The sequence below is a fragment of the Castor canadensis genome, chromosome 13, assembly GCF_047511655.1.
Source record: "Castor canadensis chromosome 13, mCasCan1.hap1v2, whole genome shotgun sequence".
NCBI lineage: Eukaryota > Metazoa > Chordata > Mammalia > Rodentia > Castoridae > Castor > Castor canadensis.
Genome location: NC_133398.1, coordinates 72,823,317 through 72,846,590, shown reverse-complemented (window position 1 = coordinate 72,846,590; position 23,274 = coordinate 72,823,317). Strand labels below are relative to the sequence as shown.

Here is a 23,274-nt window from a genome sequence, read left to right as displayed (position 1 = left end):
GTAATAGAGAGCTTGCCTAGCATTCACAAGGCCCTGGGTTCCATCCCTAACACAAAAACAGAGGTGAAGGAATTACATGCCAGTGTGTCTGCAAATATGTTGTGGATGTAATGTGTCAGAGATCCCTTCGATTGATACTAAGAATCTATTCACTTACAACAAAGGAAAGGAGGAAGAAACCCCATTACTAGATAAGCAGCGCCTCTGCAGTTCCCATCTGTCTCCCAGCCAGGCTGTAGCTTCCTCCACAGTCCCAAAGTCACTGTCTTCACAACACTCAAGGCCTCACAATTGTTCACACAGTGTCCTATTCTTTGCCACGTTGTCCTGGAAAAGAGTGCAGACTCCAGTAAACTCACTTTGAGTTCCTACTCACAGTCCTGAAGCCAGTAAGTGCCTTGCTCACTTGAGGCACTGCCTAAAGAGGATTTAACTGATCTGTCATCGCCCTTTAGTGAGTTTTCTTATGCAAGAGGCCCAACAGTCTCCCCTCCTCTCACCCTGACACTGATGAATCTTCCAGTGACAGGCTCCAAACCTGATTTCTGAGGAGTTTTTCCCAATGTCCAGCTCTTCAGCCAGTCACGTCAGCCCTGATCAACCCCAAGGTGCTAGAGCTCTGTGAGAAGTAAATCCCACTCTGGCCCATGCAGGCCACTATAGACCCATGCCTTTCTATAATTTGTTTTGTCTTCTCTCGTTTTGTTACAAAGAAGCAGAAACAACAACAAAAAAATTCCAACTTGGGTAGAGCAGGCAGGTTTACAATAAAAATAGGTAATACCCTCACAGAGCACTAGCAAGGCACGCACTTTAAGGTGGGAGAGAAAAGGAAGACATTAACTCAGTGGAGAATTGAAGTGTGGCCTTAAGATAAAGTCATACTGGGTGGACCAAGTTACAGTTATTACATATGTCTTCCTTGCCTTCTCATGGACATTTAATCTGCCCACCACTCAGGCAAAATACTGTGCTACCCTTGGATGGGAATGTAAGATCATCCATACCTGAGCAGGAGCAGCCCTTACAGATACGGTTCCCTTTCTAATCAGGAAGACACAAGAACGTGGGTAATGGCAAAACAAAATCGTGCATAATAACACAAAGTTACAAAGAAAGTCATCGGGCTCCAGAGACACATGTAATGGTCAAAGGGAAGATTGCATGTTAAATTATTTCATATCTTACAGTCTTTTAAATTTTTTTATTTGGATAGTTTGAAGCTTTTATGTACATTTTGTCATGAATTCCCTGTCCCACTTACTGACCTTGTTCTGTCCTGCTGTGTGGTGGCCTTGCCTGAGGCCAGGGTTCCTGGGCCTCCACAGCCAGAGCACTGAATTGTATTTCCTTACAGCTGGCGTACATCGGATACCTGATGCTCTTCAACTATATCGTGTTAGTGAAGATGGAGCGCTGGCCTTCCACCCAGGAATGGATCGTCATTTCCTACATTTTCACCCTGGGAATAGAAAAGATGAGAGAGGTAACTGCTTCATAAAAGAAAACACAGCAGCAAGATGATGGTTTATTATATTTGTGGATGGGGGGGATGGGATGCTTGGGGTCCAAATTAAGGTGGAAACAATTTTCTCTATTGCTGCTAAGGACTGTTCCTTTCCTTTTTGACAAACCTTAAGAGATTTCACAAAGTGATTTCATCTATTTTCTCCTCACATAGCTTCTTCCCCAGGACATTCTCCAGTTGTCCTCCACATCATTTTCACCTCTCTTTACTTGTTCCTATAAACAAGACTTTTTAAATTTTGCTATTTTTATCTCCCATTTCAACGCCTTACTCTGAGTCTCTCTGGACACAGTCCACCAGTACAATATCATTTCTCCAAATGTGTTTCAGCAGCTCCAGGAGGGGATCTACTTTCATTCGTTTATTTAATTTCTTCTCTAGTTGATTCCTTCTCAACATTTGCCATGTACCAGATGGGCACTTGCCACCCAAATAGGTGAATGGAACACAGTTCTGTTTCCCTCTTTTATTCCCTCATATGGCCTAAAATACCACACCTAAATCCCACCCTTATATTATTTATTTGAAATCAACACTAATCCTCCAGCTTTAATATTATCCAATGCTAAAAGGAAATGAGTTATGAAGCCATGAGAAAACATGGAGGAATCTTAGATGTGTGTTACTAAGTGAAAAAAGCCAGTCTTAAAAGACTACCATATGATCAGAACTATATGGCATTCTGTAAAAGGCAAAACTATGGAGATGTAAAAAAACAAATCAATGGTTTCCCAGGGTTGAGAGGTAGGAAGGATGACTAGGAGGAGCACGGAGGCCGTTTAGGATATGAAAATACTCTGTATGATACCATAACGTGGAGACTTGTCCTTACACACTTGTCTAAGCCCATAGGAAAATACAGCACCAACAGAAAGCATGATGTCCACTTTAGATTCTGGGTGAGAAGTGTGTTGATGGAAGTTCATCCCAGTTGTAACAAGTGTGCTACTGTGATGGAAGACATTGATAATGAGGACTTAATGCCTGTGTTGGTGACAGAGGACATATGGGAATTATCTGTACCTCCCTCTTGATTGGCTTGTGGTTCTAAAACTGCTCTGAAAAGTAAAGAGAGAAAGAGAAGGGAAACAGGGAAGGAAGATGGAAGGAAGGAAGGAAGAAAGGAAGGAAGGAGGGAGGGAGGGAGGGAGGGAGGGAGGAAGAAAAGGAAAGGGCTCTTTAGATTACTAGAGCTTCTAAAATGAATGTGATCAAGCAAAAATCCACAAGAGGGCTCTGCAACCCTGCTCAATGCTCTCCACAAACTACTGTTTCACCAGGGAAACTAGCCAGGGAAGGCAGATTTGTGAGGTGGTATGGATTTCTCTGCATCCTCCCTGGAACTGCAGTGAACAGGCTTTTTTTTTGGAAGAAAGGCTACAGTCATGTCTGCTGTACCTCTACTCTCAAGAGCTCGGAAATAACCATGGTTGCTGCACTACAGTGAGTGAGCAAAAAGAAGATTCCTACCACCCACAGACCTACCCTTGCCTGAATCACTAAGACAGGTTCAAAGGTCCCTACCTTCTTGAATGTCAGCTCTAGAATGTTCTCCAGAGGAAAAAAGATGCAGTATCTTTTAGGTGTACTTGCATTGGTATTACTACAAACAAAACAAAACTCTTCCTCTGTATTCAGAGCCCTTCTCTTGGGATTTTAAACTGTTTGGGAATGTTTTAGTTCTAACTAGCATGTCCCCATCCTGAGAATTTAGGAATGTACTATCCCTTTTCTTTTTCTTTGCAGTTTCAGGGATAGAACCCAGGACCATGCTCATGTTAGGCAAGCACTCTGTCACTGAGATACACACCCCAGGTTCCATTCCCATTTTATAAGGGATTGGATTAAATTAAACACAAACAAAAGCAGTGGAATGCTTTGTGTTGCTCCAACCAGTTGTCTACACTGCAGTCTTCCCATTTGTAGTGCCTTCTGTTTCTTGACCAGTGCTGAGGGTTTCCTGTTTGTAAACTGAAAAACAGTAATAAATTTGCTTAGGTCTTTGTATAGCTCTCTGAGAAGTGAGCCTCCTCCTGCTAGGATCCCTGTCATTATGCAGTGCCAGCTGGCACCCTTGCAACTTGACGCCCAGATGCATATTCCTTCCCCATGATAAGCAGAAGAGGGAAAGACTGGAGCACAGAGATTGGAGGCTCTCCAGGGACTAGGCTGGAAGAAGACAGGGAGCAGCCTGTACTCCATGGACTGTTCTGGTGGAGGCTGCCAAGCAGGCGGGCTGCCAGGAACCTCCAGGCCTAGCTATCCATTTCTCCTGAGGCGGCATGTCATGGCAGGGAAGGCAGGGCTTCTGAGGTTGGGGTCAGAAAGGGGTCAACTGAAGAGTCCTTGCTTCTGAGGAAGCCATGGGGAGTAAGGTGGTGTCGACTCTTAGGCCTGACCTTTCCCTCTGCAGCCTGGTGAAGTCACCTCTCACCCCTTGTCCCTGTCCTGAACTCAGTAGAAGAGGCTCCACTACCAAGGAGGTGAGGACCCCACAGGGCCCAACCTTCCTGTCTCATCCCAGTTGGCACACAGCCTTCAGAAGCTCAGACGCAAGATCCTGGAAACATGGAAAAGTTTGCACACTTCCGTGCCTTCTGAGGACACACAAGGCAGGCTTTGTGGTTTCTCGTGCTGCCCTCCTGTTCCCATCACCACATACTTCTGCCTGTGGTCACTAGAGCCAGCCGTGATAATCCCTTAATAACGAGGCACTGTTTACCATGTTTTAGTAGACGTTATCTCATCCAGGTTCTCCTCCCCATAACTCTGAGGTCAAGGCCAACTTCACAGGTCTGGGAATGCAGACTCAGGGGATTAAGCAATTTTTTGTAGCCCACAGCCTGAAAGGAGGTGTAGGTCTGAAACCTACTGGACCATCTGAAACTCGCTGCTCTGTTCACTGTCCTGTGATGCTCCACAGGGTCCCAGGATGCTAAGACAGGTGCCAAAGGGCTGGCTCAGAAGTGAGGGGCAGAGAGGGGGACTCTTAACCTTTCAATTCTACTTCATCATCAGCTGCTCTACTTTAATCTCTATTTTTAATGTTAAGACTCCATGGGAAAAAAAATGTTTTCCCTATTTAGAAAGTATACTCTAAACCTCTGTGGTTAGCATTTTCAGCAAACCGTGAGCAAAAGTTTAGAAAAGCTCTAAGACATTGCCATACCCTCCCTACCCTTCTTCCCCCATCTAGACACAGATTTTTGCCTACTCAAGTTAAGCCAGAGAGTAAGAAGCCATCAGGATACCACCGCCTGCAGGAATTGCAGGTGGACAGTGGTTCTCACACTGTGATCATCATCATGACCCAGGAACTTGTTAGAATCCTCAGCCCCACTCCTGGCCTGCTGAATCAGGAGCTCAGTGGCGGGGTCCAACCACCTGTGTTTTGCCAGCTTTGCAGGTGATTTTGATGTACTATAGCATTTATGAAACCCTGGGCTAGGCCTCAGAGAGGGGACCCCATAGAGGGTGGAGAATGAAGCTACCAAGTGGCTCTTGGTATCTTGTTCAGCCTTCTAAGGCCCAGTCCTGACTTACTAAAACCTCCCTGGTTTTAGTGGACATGAGGGTTTAACAAAGAGATGCACATAGTCCTATCCCCAGTCTTCTCTCCTGTCCTTTGAGAAGTCTTAAGTGGGAGGACAGTGGGTCGTGGTTTGAAGAGATGGAACCTCAGAGGTAAACACAAGAGATTCGTAAAGCTAGCCCTGCTGTACAGCATCGCTAAGTGGAGTTCCCAACTCCTCATATGCTGGGGCAGAATATGGGGCAGAACGGGTGCACCTTCTGATTCTGATGCCAGAGCTAGAGTAGAGAACAAAGGAGAATATGGCAGGATATGAAGTGAGGCCATAGTAAGGAGTTTGGGTTTTTCTCTTTTTATAACAGAAACCATCAGAAAGTTTAGTATGTGGTTATCCTAATATGCTTTAGTTGCTCTCCAGCTAGCTGTGAGTTTCCTAGAGCTCATTTATGGTTGCTCCCCTAGGCTTATGGTAAATTAAGAGTTCTATGCAGGCCAGCCACTGTGGTTCACATCTATAGTCCCAGCTACTCGAGAGACTGAAGCAGGAAGATTGCAAGTTCAAGGCCAGCCTAAGCAATGTGGCTTAGCAAGACCCTGTCTCGAAATTTAAAAATAAAAAAATTAAAGGATATGGATGTAGCTTAGTGGTAGAGTACTTATATAGCTTGTATGAAGTCCTGGGTTCAGTCCTCAATATTGCTAAATAAAATGAAATAAAATAATTCTACCCAAAAGTTAGGATATGTAAGAGACTGGAGAATTGCTGTCAGATATTGACAAATATTTATTGAGTGTCCATTATGTAATAGGCCTTGGTTACAGAGAGTCTGCCCTCAGGGTTTTTAATCTAGAGAAAAGAGATGGGTGGACGGATGGATAGATGAGTGAATGGATAGAAAAATAGACACGACACACATATTCATAGAAACATACATATGCATACATAGGAAAGATAATTTCACATAGTAATAAAGACTTCGAAAAACTTAAACAGGGTAATAGCAACTCAGAGACATGGAGGCTACTATAGCTAGGATGGTCAAAAAGGCCTTCCTAAGAAGAGGACATTGGAGCAGACACCTTAAGAATGAGGTGAACACAAACATAAAACTGGGTTTTTAGTTTCCCCTTTTTAAAACCAAGATCTAATTTACCTGTAACAAAATGAACACGTTCTCAGGCTGCAACTTGATGAGTTTTTATCTATACATACAACTGTGTGATCACCAGTCATGGCCTAGGTCTCCAAAGAGCATTCTGTATGTCTCTTAAAGAATGGATTACAGTCCGCTAGGCATAGTGACAACAGGGATACCAATTAGAAGATGGCTGCAGTTGTGTCCCAGATGTAACAGAACTTGGAATTTGGCAGCTGCAATAAAGGTAGCAAGAAATGGTTGATTAGGTTGTACATAGAGATTTGTTGATGTAAGAGAGAATGAAAGAGTCCTTACACAGGAGTGGCCACAGTAACCTAATATGGCAGAGTTGTTTCTTGCAATGGAGGAAGAGTTGGAGGAAGATCTGCAGTGTGTTAAGTCAGCAAGACCCCAATTACGTCTCCCAAAGGATCAAACTTACTGCTTGTATCTGCCTCTGCACTATGCACATCTGTATCACCGAAGCTTAGCTCAGTTTGTACATTCACATCCCACGTAAGCATTCAAGTAGACACAGGTAGACACAACAGCTTCTGATGCCAGCTAACAGACCAAACACTTTCCAACTGGGCTGAAAGCGTAAGAAGAAACCACACCTCACCCCCACTCTCTGTCCTGCCTTATAGATTCTGATGTCAGAGCCAGGCAAGCTGCTGCAGAAAGTGAAAGTGTGGCTGCAGGAGTACTGGAATGTCACAGACCTCATAGCTATCCTTCTGTTCTCCGTTGGAATGATCCTTCGTCTTCAAGACCAGCCTTTCAGGAGTGATGGGAGGGTCATCTATTGTGTGAACATCATTTATTGGTATATTCGTTTACTAGACATCTTCGGCGTGAACAAGTATCTGGGCCCTTATGTAATGATGATTGGAAAAATGGTAAGCAAGATCCCCTGATTCCATGTTGTAAGTTCTCAGGAAAAGGTGTTAATAATTGGAAGAGGGATATAATTCATTTGGATGTGTTACTGAGGTCTACAGGACATGGCCCCAGCAGTGTTTTATTTTTTTCATTCCTTTTGAGTGTTTGAGAGTTAGGCTACATCTACATTCAAAACCTGGGGAGTTTGATCATTAGCCACTCATTTGCAAGCTGAAAAATATGTAAAGATTATCTTTTTTGTGCCAGGCAGTGGCCTAAGAACTTGACTATACAAATGTTCTTTCCATGAGATTGAAATATACAGAAAGAGAGAAAAAAAGTAATTGACACACAGGGTGAAAAGCTGTAACTGAGATATGTATAAAGTACAAAAGGAACGTAGGAGCTGGGCATATAACCCCAGCTCCTTGAGAGGTAGAGGCAAGAAGATGGTGAGTTTGAGTCCAGCTTAGCAAAGTTAGTGAGATCCTATCTCAAAGACAAAATTAAAACAAACAAACAAACAAAAACAGAATGTAAGGTGGGGTGTTGCTCAAGTGGTAGAATAAGGTCCTGGGTTCAATCAGAAGTACCATAGAAAAGGTGTGGGGGTGGAGCATAGGTCAGGAAAGGATTTACACAGAGGTTACATTTTAGCTGAACTTGGAGGAATGGGTCTCCACTACAAATTTTTTAAATTCTTAAAAGATGTTCTTTTAAAATGAGATTCTAGAAAGATTTCTTTCCCTACACAAAGGGAAGAAAAGCACAGTTGAGTCGAGTTGAGTTAGGTTGAATTTAAAAAGACTGATACCTGTTTAAAAAAAAAAAAAAAAAACTAGGTTCCAGATCGATGCAGCTACTTATCTAATTCTTTGAAAAAGAATCCCGAGTGACAAGCTAATATATGTCTGTACAAATGATAGAGGACTTACTTATTCCAATACCTCTGAACCCCACTCCAGTTCCCTGTTTTCGTGAAGGCTGAGCCCTAGGAGGACAGTACCAGTGTAAACCTGGGGGTGCAAGAGTAGATGATCTCCCTCACTAACTCACCAGAGGACACAAGAGAACCTGAGGGCACATTTGTCAGTTCCCCTGCTCCTCCAGGTTTCTCCACTTCCTCACCTTTATAGGAAAAGCTAGATACATCCATCCTACCTGGGCAAACATCTCCTAATGAAAACCCTCTTTGCTAATAATTTTCATTTACATTGAAGCAAACAAGTGGTGGATAGATGCCCTTTTTCATTATCACTTAGGTTTCACTATATGCATCACTACTAGCTCAATATTTATTAAACATCTATGTATGTGCAGCTCTGCTGAAATGAGTCGTAAATAACCAAAACTGCCTACAAAGAAGCACTGACAAACTCATGCAAAGAGAGGGAGAATTTGAATTCAAAATTAATGGAGTAGGAGACATGGAGCAATTTGCTTAACCTCTTTGAGATTCAGTTTACTCATTTTTAAAGTAGTAATGAATATTAAATGTGTATCTGGTAGGGTGGTTGTAGTGGATTTCAAGATCACATGCTAAATAGCTAACCCTGCCTGGCTCCTAGTTCAGTGGTTGATAAATTGTATCTGTTGTCATTATGTTTCTATTGTTTTATAAAGTACAATGAAAATAGGAAAATTGATGAGCATACATAGTCTGCTATCTACCTAACCTTGTGTACACAAGCTTGGTATTTATCAATACCAGCAAGTATAACCAAACCATTTTAGAGTGGAAACACTGGAATTCTCAAGTTGAGTTACCCAAAGCTGAACCTCAATTCAATTGGGTATTTTTTGAGTAGGAAAAAAAATGTGTATATTACTCCATTATTCTGTCTGTTGTATCTTCTTCTTTGTACTTTAACAAAGAATTTGAGATTGTGGTGAAAATTCCTGTGTAAGGCAGAGTCTGTAGATGGGGCAGAGGATCTGTGGGCACCCACTCCCAATTTGTACATAAAAAGTATGTGTGTGAATTTCCTGAACAGAGAGGACGAACCTTTATGATATTCTCAAATGTATTCTCAAATGGACACAATGAAAATGAAAAACTCTAACAGCTATAAAATTAGGCCAAGTTTTCATAACTTTGACACTCTTGATGCTTTGAACTGAGTAATTGTTTTTATTTTCTTGAGACAGGGGATTGCTACGTAGCCCAGGCTGTCCTGGAGCCTAAGATTCAGACATACAGCACCACACTTGGCTTGGGCTGGGCAATTCTTTGTTGTGTGGTGCTGTCCTATGCATCACGGGCTATTTAACAGTGTCCTTGGCCTCTGTTCACTAGATGTCAGTAATGCGTGGGCACATACACGCACACCCAGAGTTATGACAGCAAAAATGTCTCCAGACATTGCTAAATGTCTGCTAAGGGACAAAATTGCCCTCTGTTGAGAACCACTGCATTAGGGAATCATTCAATTGGATTGGTGATTTTATACTCATTGCTATCTTATTTGATTTTAACAAATAGAATCTGCAAGAGCCAAACAAACCGATTCTATTATTTTTAAAAGTCTAGGTGGCATTTAAAATACTTGAAATAACAAAAGTCACACTAGTGAAGCAAGATTATTTTAAAATCCATGTCTGTCATTTTAATGATGGCATAATTATCCCCAGTTTTGATAAGAATGAAGCCTTACTAAGGAGTGAGCAAAAGGGATGTACTGCATTTTCCCTACTCTCTAACTTGTGAATGACTTCATTTATTAGTCAAGAATAAGCAGAAAATGAGGATATTTGGGACTTTGCGTCTCCTTCGTGGGGCTTTTAAGATAATTAGCTCAATAATTGACTCATTGATCCAGAAGGTAGATAAAATATGCCTGTAGAATATATCAGTGAGCCAGATGGGCTGCCAGGATGGAAGCTTAACAGAGTCTGCCCAGATGTGTTTATACAGAAAGCCCTCAACATTAAAGAGTCCCTTGTCAGTACTACACACCCAGGTAACCCACTGTGCCCTAAGGTCTAGGGACAGATAGCTAATATGATTCCTGACAGAGGATGACCAGGTGTTCATTTTGAAATTGGTTCAATGTATCTTTGCATTATAGAAGAAAGCTTTGCACCAAATGCCTAACGGGGTGGAAAACCTGAATCTCCAGGATGATTCCAGTTGATCTGCAGGTCTAGGATCCCTTGAAACCCTCACCCAGTTCTTTCATATACCACTTCTTGAGGGAAGTCTCTAAGCCCCGTACTGAGCTCACTTGTACAAAGCAGAATATAAACCATAATAAGGACTATCACTTACTGTGTGCCAGATACCATGTGAGACAGTCTTGGGTCTCACCCCATGAGACAGGTTTTAATGTCCTTGTTTAACAATTGAATAAACTGATACTCAGCCAAGAACAGTGACAAGATTCAAGCTTCTAACTCCACAGCCAAACCTCCTCTCAACTCTAATGATAATACATTAGCATTCGTGGAGTACTTACCATATCAAGTTTTCACATGCTATCCTCTTCATCCTTCTAAAAGTAACATGCATTATTATTATTATCCCCATTTTTTAAATTAAAAAATAAGACTAAGCAATTCACCTCAAGCCACTTAACTATCTTACTTTTCCTTTCTCTTTTTTAGTGATCAGGAAAACCTTCATTTTTTTGTAGTCATTTTTTTTTTTTTTGGTGGATTTTCTTTCCATGTAGCTATTTTTACTAGCAGAGCCAAAATCAAAATTCAGGTTGTCTGACACCTGAGAGCACATGCTTCATCACTCCAGAATACACTGAAAGATGCTTACGAGAAAAGGACAGGGTCTTAATATTGAACTAACTGGATATGTTAATCTTGAAAACAAAGGAAGCCAGCCCCTATCTCACACTAAACCTCAGACTTTGGTATTTATATGGAAGTGAAGACTTTGAAATAGATGCAACTAACCATTGAGAAGAATGTTTCTTCTCTTTGATTATTTTGACCTTGTGGATAGATATCAGAATAAATCTGAATAAAAACAGTACTTAGAAATTAAATTAATACAGTTTCCATATTTACTGACTTTATTTTTTTGGTCAAACTGCCTCCTAAATTTTCTGAGTACACACCTTCCTTTCCCATCCATCTTTTAATCAATGTAAACAAGCATAACATGAATGCCTATGGGTACTCGTTCATTGAAAGAACTTTCTGTACATAGTAATGCAAGAATTTTATGAAACAAGAAAGAAAAAGAGATGATGAACAATAATCCATGTTTCCTATGAAACTGTTTCAGCTCAGTCAGCTTGCTCTCTTAGAGAGTGTTCTGAAGCCACTGAACTGTGGAAGGAATAAGGACGATGACACACAAGAAGTTTGGAGAGATTTCTATTTAGTTTGAAAATCACCTCTGTCCTAAGGCATACAGGAAGACTGTAATGTTCAAATTCTAAGAATAAATGACATAGAATATACTCTCTTAAAATAAAAACTTAAAATGAATTTAGAGGGCCACAGGTGTCACTCAGTGATAGAGTATGTGCTTAGCATGCATTGGGCCCTTGGTTCAGTCCCTGATATTAAATTTTTTTAATAAAATAATTTTTAGCCTTCATTATCATTGATAAAAGTAGCATTTGTCATTCTTTTAAAATGGGTCTCCCTTCTGGAAGTATTATGTCCAATAAAAGGTAGTATTTTGTATCAGGCAGTTTGATGCAAAAGGTAGAAAGAAATATCCAATAGCTAAAACCTAGAAGGGACATGATAACATAGAAGGCCTGGATAGAACTGTCCTTAACAGCTACTGCAAGCTGCAACTCAACCACTGTTAGGACTCACTCTCTTTGCCTTGCATATCTGTTTCACTCACTCTGATCCATTTGCGGGGGGGGGGTATGCTGAAGTATAAAGAAGGAAGCATTATAAAGAAGAAAAGAACTTCTCCCTCCCAGCTTCAGTTACAAAAAATGGCAGTGACTGCTTGTAATATCAGTACCTGAGATATGATGCTAGCCTGATTGCATAGTTAGTTCAAAGACAGCCTGGCTTTATAATGAGACCCTGTCTCAAAAGATAAAAAAAAAAAAAAAAAAGATTGGGCTGTCTTCTGTCACAGTCCTTACCTCCCACCACCGTTGCCAGGTGATTAACCTTGCCTGGAAGACACACCTTCCTTGTGGCCAAATGGGTGGGAACTATTTCTAAAAGGGATTTCTAAAAGAAAGGTTCTGAGACAGGCAAAATCAATAGTTATTGCATCCTCATCTTTTTCGGATGAAAAAAGGAAAGCAGTTTGCCATATAAGAAACATCATAAATAACATATATCATTGGAACAAACAAGGAAGAAAGAGGTAATATTGTATTCGAATTTAGGCAGGAAGATTTTATAAACATGTCATGGAGAAAATCCATTATTTCAGTAGCAGGAACAGGTATGGGTTGTTGGCCACATGATTCTAATACCAAAAAGATACCCTCCATAACTTAATAGGGTACCTGCAGGAGAAGTATAGAGAGTCATGCTCTGAGAGACTGGTATGTGGTAGAATATCATATTATTGGATGTCACAGACATAAGAATATTATGGCCATCTGGTTTATCCTGGTTTTATTTGTAAGAAATTATTTTCTTGAGCTTTCCAGTTCTTTGTTAGCTTTTCAGAACTCAGAAAGGGAATGGACTGCATTGTACTAGTTCTTAAAATAGTTCAACTATCCCAATTCCGATTTTGCTAAGAAGAAAGAAACGCAAAGAGGACATCTACCTCTGCTAACAAAATCATCTGTGTTATATAATTCTGTGCCTGGGCTTAACTATGCCCCATAGACATCCATGGAAAACAAAAGGGATCCATTGAGTGTGCTTTTTTTTAAAATGTTTTTTGATTCCGTACATATTGGCTTAAGTAGACCAACTGTCCTCTTATCTGGACACAACTCCCTATGTAAGCATTTCTTATCAGCAGTCTAGAAAGTGAATCTCCTTCAAAGCTTTCCATCCTTGTTGGCATCCATAGGAACACTCAATCACTTGGGTTTTCTTTGTTTCTCCCTCTACTTCTCCACCCTTCCAGATGATAGATATGATGTACTTTGTCATCATTATGCTGGTGGTGCTGATGAGCTTCGGGGTCGCCAGGCAAGCTATCCTCTTTCCCAATGAGGAACCATCATGGAAACTGGCCAAGAACATATTCTACATGCCCTATTGGATGATTTATGGGGAAGTGTTTGCAGACCAGATAGACCGTAAGCAAGTTTATGATTCTCATACACCAAAGTCAGGTATTTAACTTCAATTGGGTTGTGTCTTTTCCAAGTTCATTTGTTTGTTCTCAATAAATGGCTCAAGATAGAGGACTGATTCCTAGCTTGCTATCTTGGTGGAAACAAACAATTATGGAAGGTGAATATATAATTTTAACAAAGTATTCCTCAGGTATATCTTCAGGTATGTCCTTTCTGTGACACAAATTGATATCTAGTGTGCCAAATTTGATCCAAAAAGGAACCATTTAAAAAGATCTACTTTTTTGTGATTCAAATTCTTAAGGCCATGTGTTGGGTATTTCAGTATTGGGAATATATAATGTCACAACTCCCCACCTCTACCCCAACCCTTAGTCCCAGCCTTTAGAAAATAAATTCCTTGAGTTTGACTTCAGAACAAATAAATAATTCACAATTTCACCATCAGAATTTAAGAGTAAAGGCAAACATCTGTATGGTGTTTTCCCTGCACTGGAAACTATTCTCCAGCTCCCTTTCCCGCTGTCTTAAATTATGTGTTATTGAGACTCATAGGAAGCTAGAATTCATTGCCAAGAAGTATGGAAAATGCCTTAGGTCATAGGCTGAGTTGCTTCCTGTAAATGCTAGGGGGAAAAAAAAATAGTGTCTATATCATGAAGTGATTCAGTGTGGGGACTGAGAGCCAGAAGGCCCCCAATGTTTCAAGCCCTCATAGATGTTGATCTCTGTAATAAACACTCCTTTTGTGTGGAGTTTGAAGATAGTTTTAACCCCGGAGTCTGTTCCAGGATTTTATTTGGACCAAATGTCAGGGTTCACCAGGCACTGGGAAATTACTTGGGAAGAAAACATGAGTAAAGAATACATCTTTCAGTGTGGAGGAGTGGAATCCCAGGAGCAACTCTTTCTCATTTTCCCTGAGGAGTTTAGCTCTGGAAATAACATCCTTCCAACATTGTTGAATTAACATTTTTCAGACATTTTTGCTGACAGGACAGCCATCTGAGCCCTGGATTGTGAACATGGATTAGGATTACATAATCAGGTAGGATAGCTTATTAAGAGCAGGAGCAGGGACAAGTCAATACCCCAACCCACACACATATCTATCCCACGTAGGACTGAGACTAAGAACTTAAAGACAAAGCACCAAAGAGTGCGAGTCCTTTAGCCTGAGAAGAGTATGTGTATACAGTACACACCAGTGCATCATTTCCCCTCCATGACAGATTTTGAACAATTACCTTTTTCTTCTCAAAATACGTTATCTGAGGCAAGCAAGACTTTCAAGAACACCTAATTGGAAGAAATGTTTCTTCCATGAGACTTAGCCAACTCACTGTGGAAGAATTTTAACTCCGTCCCCTCACTTTACTGTCTTTTGTTGACAATGTGCAAACTTCATGAAGATGGTTTCCAGGGAACTGGAGAAAATCCTTTTGAGAGCCTCCTTTCAAATGGTCCCTTCAGGCAAAACAACACTCAAAAAGCCCACCTATCATCATTCTCCTCAGAGATTAAATGTGTTATTTCCTCCCAGAAATTTCTTTTCCAGTTTAGTTATATTATTTTGCCTTTTCTAGTTTTCTTTTCTTCCCCAAAATGAGATGAAGCCCCCAGGGGTTTTTTGACAATACAGAATGGAAGGAGGGAGGTGCAGATGTTTTTTATAAATGGGATTCTGTCTGTCCCTCTACAAGTGGCCATTTATTGATGTTGTACTATGAACCCAGCCTAGTGCAACAAACACCACCATCTGGCTGAATAAGAAGAGTTATTATTGCTATTTTAAAAGAAGGGCTGATTGTAGTTTAGAACTTGAACACCCCGGAGACGGAAGAGAGGTGTTTTGTGTGAGTGAAGTATGAAAATAGATTTGCCACACTGTGAATTAGATCTGTGGTGCTCTACGTGTGTGAGAATAAATTTCTACCCCAAATCCCAATATATAACTGACCCAACCTTAGATGAGTACAACCTTGGTGACCCCCCTTCCCTCAACCACTTACCTTCCCATGTGATGTTCTGAAATTGGCTGCAATGGTAGCCACTGTTCTAAGCTAAATCAGCCAGTTGTCTGTGTAGAGTGCTAAAAAGTAGTTGTCCTTTCTCAAATGGATATACAAGGCTGTCCCTAAATCTTTCATTACCTTTGGCCAAGGTCACTGAACATCCCTGTCCTCTAAATGATTTGATATCTGTGCTATGGCACTGGTGGGCCCAATGAGGATTGGATGACTGACCCACCTGATTATTCAGAACTGCCAAGGAGAATTAAGTACCAAGCTGTTTGAGAAAGGTACAAATCATTTATGCTGCCCTACAGTGTCTTGCCTCTTCTCTGTGCTGTGTCCAGGTTGGTTTGTGAAGCATGTAATCAGGCTGATTGGATCTCATATCCACCTGGACCCATGGCCCTGCCCAGGGCCTACCAGTCCCATTCTGTGAATGTGCCCCGTGTGGCTCTCTCCAAGTGCTGCTCATGCAAATGCACCTTCTTTGAGGGACTTGTTCTAACGTGATGCACGTGCTCCATATCTAACTCTTGTTATCTTTGACTCCAAAAATTGCTGGACCCATTTCATGTTTGGGGAAATAACCTCTTTCTTAACTGAGATGGATATTGGTGGATGTGCAATGGGACCCTTGGGATGGCTTTCTAACACACACTTCAGAATGGAGGATGGCTTTAATTCCCTCACTTCTAGAAGACAGTGTTATCTAAGTGTAGATTTTTTGTACACATTTCATCTTTTTTCCTATCATTCACCCCAAACACAGAAACTACCAATAGGGCTAAGGACTCTAGAATGACACTTGTAAGGTTACTTTCCAAATGTGCTTAAAAACTAAAATCAAGACAAAAAATGGAGTCATATAAAATCACAAAATAAGTGCTTGCCACCTCTCAGCCATCTTAGACTAACACAAATAATAGTTCAGCCCTAATCTAAATTATCTGTGGAGGCTGAAATATTTGCTTTGGTGTTGGAAGCAGAGAGGCGTACAAAACAAGACTGGAATCAGAAGATGGACAGTGATGATCTGCTTTTCCCTGAAACTAGGCCTAATACTCTGATTTAGTTCATGGGAATTAAACCTGATGATGTTTGATTGGCTGGCATTTTGTTTTCATTCTATTTTGTCTTTTCATATAGTCCAAAATTGGCTTAAGAACTTGTGCTATATGAAATACCAGCACTCAAAGACCCAACTAAGGAATTCCATGAAGTGACTTGGACTCTGGGTTGTCAAATACACTGCTACAAATCATGACATTCTTTTGGGTATTCTCATTAGGTTAACCCATGTTGTGTGGTCTCTGAGCTTTGGTCAGGATCCCACTAGAGCTTGAGGGGGAAATGTCACTGAGAGGAACAACAGAATAAATTTCCAGCAGTATCCATGGCCAGACCAGAGCAAAGTTAAAATTCAATGGGTTCTTACAAACTGAGAAATGTAGTTCTACTGTTTCGTGGTAGGAGAGTGGGGAAACTTTCAGGAGCACCTTAAACTTCACCTTTCTTTGCAGAGAAAATGGAGTGTCTCTGGCTTTCTCTACCTCTGAATGAGGTAGAGACATCCATATGCTTGCTGTATATTCAGATTTTCCAGGCTGTACCAAGACAGGAGGAAAATGAATCATGCTATTGAATGCATTAAATGAGGCTCTAAATTTAGTCCTTCTTTCTGCCTTGCTGAGTTTTTTTTTTAACAAGTTTAGATAGTACTGTGAAAGCAGAATGTCCAAAACTTACTTTCTACCATGACAACTTAATATTATCTAGCCATTTCCACTCACTCCAAATTAACTATCCAATCTACTTAATGCATGGGTCAATTTTTTTTCTTACTGCCTAGGGCTTTTCCATCTGAAATTAATAAGTAATCTGGAGTAGAAGTGATTTTTTCTTTTGTTTTTGATTGATAGCTTTAGCACAAAGGTTTGCTATTTAATAAAACAGATCCCTTGCTCTGGTATCCATGTTATCTCTGTGATGTTGACTGCAAACAAAGATCATGTATGTACAGTTAACACAGTCTCCTGGATTATTTTTCTGCCTCAAATTAATTGCTCCTCACCTCAGGTATGGAAATTAGGACAGCTCAAGAAGCCGGTCTCTGAAATATGCCTGCTTATAGCGAAGCTTAGCAGCATGAGCAGAGAGGATACCAATTGTTATGCATCTCAATCGTAGACTCCAGTTCTCAAAACTCAGGGCTATGCATCTGCTTAGTATTCCAGACTGACCTTCTTTAACGAATTCAGAACACACAAATGCCTAACAGCTATGGCGTGGAGAGGGTTGCCTGACCAAAGTTTTCTGGAAAACAAAAACTGGAGCCAGTGCCAACTTTGGGGAAAAGGGGAATTGTTTATTTGGGGTTTCTTTTCACAAGTTGCTGAGGAAACAAGTCAATATCAGGTGTCACTGTGCCAATTTTCTGTCCCTGAAAGTTGCCTCATAACATGGGCAATGCCCATGACTCGTTTACTAAGGCAAACTGAGGCTTTATGGATTTACAGATACCAGAGCTATCTGCAACAGGCCTCTGTGGTGATTCAAAGCATCATTGTGATCAGCATGTGTTCCATTATCATGACATTCACTTAACATTTGCTCACAGTTTGGAGTCCATTTTGAATTCATTTATTCTTCATCCAGTGGGTATTTATCTTGCTCCTACTATGAGCTCGAAACAGAAACAGAGATGCACATGACAGAGATACTGTCTTTAAGGAGCTTACAGTCCAGGAGAGGCACACTGGCCTTGACAATCTATGTGTACAGATAGAGTCCAAAGAAGACAAAAAGTCTTTTCTACCTTGGGTAAGAGTAAGAGTGTGATATTTGAAGCCTTGAAAAGATAAAGGAAGGTTGACTTGAGCCCTGAAATATGAACAGATATTTGCTAGGCACATGAGAGCAAGAGGTGTAAAGAAGGAAGATGGCATTCCAAACTGAGACTTTGTACAGAAAGCTTCAAGAATAGCAAATAATTTAATATAGCTGACTATAGAATGAGAGGCAAGAAGCTGGAAGATGGACAGATGAGTCTGAAGAAATATACAGGAGACTAGATCATGGAGGACTTATACACCAAGCTCAGGCTATGACCATAATCAAAGATATGATTATCTTTGGTTAACCAGAGTGCTCAATCAAAACTGTGGTGGTCCACAAAAAGGGTTGAGATGGGTCCACAAGATAAGGAATGAGATGACATTGCTAACATAATAACAGCTGGAATGGAGAAGAAGCATGAAACTTGAGGACAGAAAGATCAGAAGCACCTGAGCAGAAATCAAATGGCAGAGAGGATGTAGTGGGGGAAGTGGGTGGGGGTTTAAAATAGAAATGAAGAGCACTGTGAGTTTTCTGACTTAGTCTAAAGGGCAATGTCATTTACTGAGATAGAACCTGAGAAGGATTTAGGAAAGGAAAGGAGTGTTTCATTGGGATGGAACTGAGTTTGAGGTTCCTACAGGAATTCCAGAAAAACCATGAAAAAGGCTATGTGTGTATAGAACTCTGACACTCAATTTAAAGAGCTGGACTGGAGCTAGAGAGGTAGGGATTTAGACTAAAGCTACCAATGAATGCCATGATGACCAGCTTTCTAGGGAGCACAAGCAGAGAAAGGAGAGAAAGCTAGAGTAGAATACAGAGAATGAAGTAGTCAGCAGTACAACATGCAAGAGAAAAAGTCCAATTGGGTGAATATTTAAAAGAGCCCATTCAATTAGACCTTTAGGAAGTCAATGGCAACTTTTTGCCAAGAATTTTTATTTCAGTGTTGAATGCAAAACCCAATTGTAGCAATCAATTTAAGGGTAAATAAGTAGCAAGGTCAAGCATTTACTGTTGTGTATGTATTAGGCAGGGCAAGAGGGTAAGAGAAACTATCAATGAAGTAGAGCTTTGAAAAGAAGTGTGCTATCTTGTAATAATCACCACTAGGGAATATGACAGATGTCACTAACTTGATGCCTATCACAGCATTGCTCAGGATCACCTGTTGACATGCATGATTAGGTTGTGTGTTGTGTTGAGGGAGAACAAAGTAAAGGCATAATTTTTGGTAAGTGTCTGGGAGAAAAAAAGAATGTTCTAAAGTCTAGCCTGAGCCACAAGTACATTGTGAACTAAGGATCTTGAGTTGTGGTGCTGCTAAAATGTGGTAAGAAAATAGAAAATTTGCATTTAGAATTAAGAGGTGCAGTAATTTAGAATAATGATAAGGTCTGGGGGTACCTATGAAAATGGGCTCTATGATATGCTGGAAATGGGGTCAAGCATCATGAAGCTAGGTTCTTTTGTATTTGCTAACACAGGAATCAAAGTTGTCCATAATGATAGGAAAGGATATAGACAGGAAATCTTTAATCCAGATGATCTAAAACTCAAATGAAGAAAGAACTCTGCACAGAAGTGGGAAACAACCATTGAGAAGAGGCAAAGAGCACAATGAGACTGCAGACATTAATTTAGGACCACAATGGTGGATATAGGAAAATGTATAGGTTCTACTTGAGATGGCTATAGGGAGGTAGTGTCTTTCTGCAAAGCAGGCTTAATTAAGTCAAGAAAATGAGAGAGTGGGTTCATGAAAATGAGAAAACAGAAATGTAGCCTAGAGGAGGGTGGGTGACTGGAGGAGAGTAGCTCACACTGAGGTCATAGAGGATGGCAAGGAGAAGTAGTTTATCCAGAGATTTGAGATACCGAAGAGTAGAGTCCTAGTAGTATAAGAGGCCAGATGAGGCTAATGACCTAAAAGGACGGGGCTGGGGTCTTTGTGTCATAGTGCAGAGTAACCACAAAGAGGAATTCTCCATCTCAGAGGAGGCTCTTCTTTTGAAGCCAGTAGTGCCCTTTCAGGCTAGAGAAGCATCATTCATTCCCTTTCACAAAACTTAGCTCAACAGGATCTTGGAATATTCCTTTTTCAAGACTTGCTAATACCTTGCCTATACTTAAATTTAGCGTTTGGCCCCTTCTGGCCATTTTCAGCCCTTTCTGTCACTCTGCCTTTTAGCAGAGTACTTTTAATCCACACAATGTCTGCACCACTGCGAAGCCCACACGCTATCAGGTCTACCATGGACACTCCAGGTAAGTCCTAGGTAACCTTGTGGGGAAAAAAAAGCATCAGCATATGATATATTTAAAATTCTCAAAACTTTCTTAAACACACTCTAAACTGTACTTGGGGAGGAAAGTTTAGTTCCCATCTGGTTGTTGGCACTATTTTGTCACCTAAAAGGATCTAACTTACCACTAGGGATAGTGACATATAAAGTGTTTATCCCTCTGTTTCTTTAAGTGTGGAGTTTGAACTCAGAGTCCCACGTTGCTAGGCAGAAACTCTACCACTTGAGCCACACTCCCAGCCCTTTTTGCTTTGTTTATTTTTTGAGATAGAGTCGTGTTTTTGACCAGGCTGGCCTGGATCACAATCCTCCTACTTATGCTTCCTGCATAAGCTGGGATGACAGATACATGCCGCCACCACACTCAGCTTTCTTTTTCTGTTGAGATACAGTCTCTCAAATTCTCCGTCCTTCCCCCGACTCCTACCCTGATGGCCTCAAACCGTGATCCTTTCCATCTCTGTCTTCCATGTAGCTGGAATTACAGGTTTCAGCCAGTGTGCCTAGCTCACGTTTGTCCTTAGTAGAGATAAATCAGAAGGATTCCTTAAAAGCTATATTGGAATCTATTCTCTTTAACATGTGCAAAAGTGATCTAAAAAAATGGGAGTATGCAAGATTTGGAGAAGAATCTAGAGTCTGTGGCAATGCTAAAAACTAAACCAAAGTGAAGGGCTTCAAAAAGTATTTGTGTGTTCGTAAAAAAGTAGCTCATAAGGTTTACTAGGATCATTTTGGGATAAAATTAGTCATTAAAAAACAGTGATACTCCATATTCTGGGTACGTGCAATTGGTTACAAGTAAGGAAGATAATCTCTCTAGGTTGAAAACTAAAGACACCTGCATGGATTATAACTCAACCCAAAATTAAGTTAAGCATGGTACCATCTGGAATAGTATAAAAACAAAATAAAAGGGATTATCTTTACCTAACCAAGCTGTGGTGTCTCTCTGCCTGAGATGTCACACAAAATTCTAGTCACTGCCCTCAAGGAAGACATAAATGCCTGAGCCAGAGAAGAGCAACCCAACTAATCAAGAGATAAATGAAGACCCTCAATGTGAGAACAAAGCAGGATTTGAACCCTTCACTCTGGAAAGATGAAAGCAATATGCCTAAAGTATATGAACTCCTAAAGAGAAGCCCTATGGATACAGTGAACATGACAGGGACCCTCAAATATCAGTGTACTTCAGCTAAGAATCCCTTGAAGTATGAAAGTGTTAGACTTCAGACAAATAAGGAAAATACCATTCTACAGAGAACTTGTGGAATTTATTTCCCCCCAAGAGATGTTATAGGAAAAAGCATATGTACTCAAAGAGAAATTTGAAACTTTTATCATTGTAATAATAAAAAAGAAGACCCTTCCAAAAAGAGATGATTTTTTTCCCCAGAGAAATCATTCACTTTTGAAGGAAACCTAAGAAGCTGAAGGGAAAGAAAACGATTCTGCCATACAGTGGAAAACCCCTGTTATAAAATTTACATGGGTAGGGCTGGGGATGTAGCTCAGAGGTAGAGCACTTGCCTGGATCCCCCTTTATCAATGTTTTCTATCTAACCTCCAGTTTCCCTGTGTTTTAATGCTGGGGCTCACCTGCAGTCTTCTTCAGATAATTGTCTTGGATGGTTTGGAGCCTTTTCCCACCTAGGGAGCTTAAGGGGGCCTGAGCATTTTGGTGCCTCCAGGGTATTTGCCATCATGTTTCTGTTGGGAAGAAAGGAATGTAGAAAATTTTAAAATCTAGTTCCCTTTGCTCTTGACTTTTGGTTTTGATTTTGTTTGCTTGCTTGGTTTGTTGGTTTTTTGAAACAGAGTCTCACTATACGTAGCTCCAGGCTAGATTGAACTTTCGATCTTCCTGCCTCTGCCTTCCAAGTGCTAGCATTATAAGCGTTTACTGCCATGCCCTGCTCAAAATTTATATCTTGTTTTTTGTTATTGTTGATGGTGTTTGGTTGTTTTTTGTTTTGTTTTGTTTTGTTTTGCAAGTTTTGTTTTGTTGTTTGTTTTGGGTGTGGAACCCAGAGCTTTGGGCATGCTAGGCAAGTGCCCTACCACTGAACTATATTCACAGCTTTGGCTCTTGCTTAAGTGTAAAAAGCAAATATCTTCAGGCCTGCAGAATACCTTCCTGAATGTGATTCTTCCAATTCATACTCTGGAGATGGCTGTGAGATCAGGCTATACCTCAGACTTCCTCTGAAATTGCACCTTTTCTAGTTTTTTGTCTTTCCTTATTCTGTTTCCTCTTCTTTCTATACAGTTTCTCTTTGGAGCTTGTCCTTAACAAACCACTTTTCATTTGAATCCTTGCTTAAGGTTGCTTCTGGAAGAATCCACCCTGAACTGTATTACTGGGCTCCAAGTCTCCTCAGATACAACCTGACATTGCTCACATTGGAGTCTCCTTTCAGGGCAGGCTAGGGAGCCATGGCATCCTCCAATTATATAGATTATATAAAGCAATGGATGGTCTAGTTATCTGTAACTAATAAGGTGACAGCATAAGGTCATCTCTCACATTACAAGTCTTTGTCTTAGTTTTCTGTTGGTAGAGCAAAATTTTTTAGTGTAGGTACTTTATAAAGAAAAAGTTTTATTTGGCACAAAATTTTGAAGATTTGAGAGCATGGTCCCAGCATGTGCTCCATTCTGATGAAGGCTCCATGATGAATGCATTATAACGGGAAAGAGCATGTGCAGAAGAGTTCACAGGTCAATGCAAGAAGCAAGAAACGGGAGGAGTCAGGCTCACCTTTTTTATAAAAACCCACTCTCGAGGGAACTAATCCACTCTACAAAACCAGCATTACTCCTTTCTGGGGGTG

General features: G+C 40.7%; 1 protein-coding gene and 1 long non-coding RNA gene across 14 annotated transcripts in view; one reads left to right on the top strand and one right to left on the bottom strand.

Moving 5' to 3' along the window:
• The window catches only part of Trpm3 (transient receptor potential cation channel subfamily M member 3), an 835,737-nt gene that overhangs the window by 755,133 nt on the left and 57,330 nt on the right, over window positions 1-23,274 (top strand). For 7 of the 13 annotated variants that reach the window (XM_074052027.1, XM_074052024.1, XM_074052021.1 and 4 more), the window contains 3 exons: window positions 1,358-1,486; window positions 6,847-7,098; window positions 13,104-13,314. In XM_074052027.1, the coding sequence (XP_073908128.1) occupies window positions 1,358-1,486; window positions 6,847-7,098; window positions 13,104-13,314 (592 nt within the window). Of the gene's footprint in view, window positions 1-1,357; window positions 1,487-6,846; window positions 7,099-13,103; window positions 13,315-23,274 lie in introns of those variants that run through there. The other 6 variants (XM_074052026.1, XM_074052020.1, XM_074052028.1 and 3 more) reach the window with 2 other exon arrangements.
• LOC141415442 (uncharacterized) overlaps window positions 1-23,274 on the bottom strand; it is a 200,619-nt gene that overhangs the window by 155,515 nt on the left and 21,830 nt on the right. Inside the window, exon 2 of the long non-coding RNA XR_012440469.1 lies at window positions 1,269-1,462. This is a non-coding gene — a long non-coding RNA (uncharacterized lncRNA). The remainder of the gene's footprint in view (window positions 1-1,268; window positions 1,463-23,274) is intronic.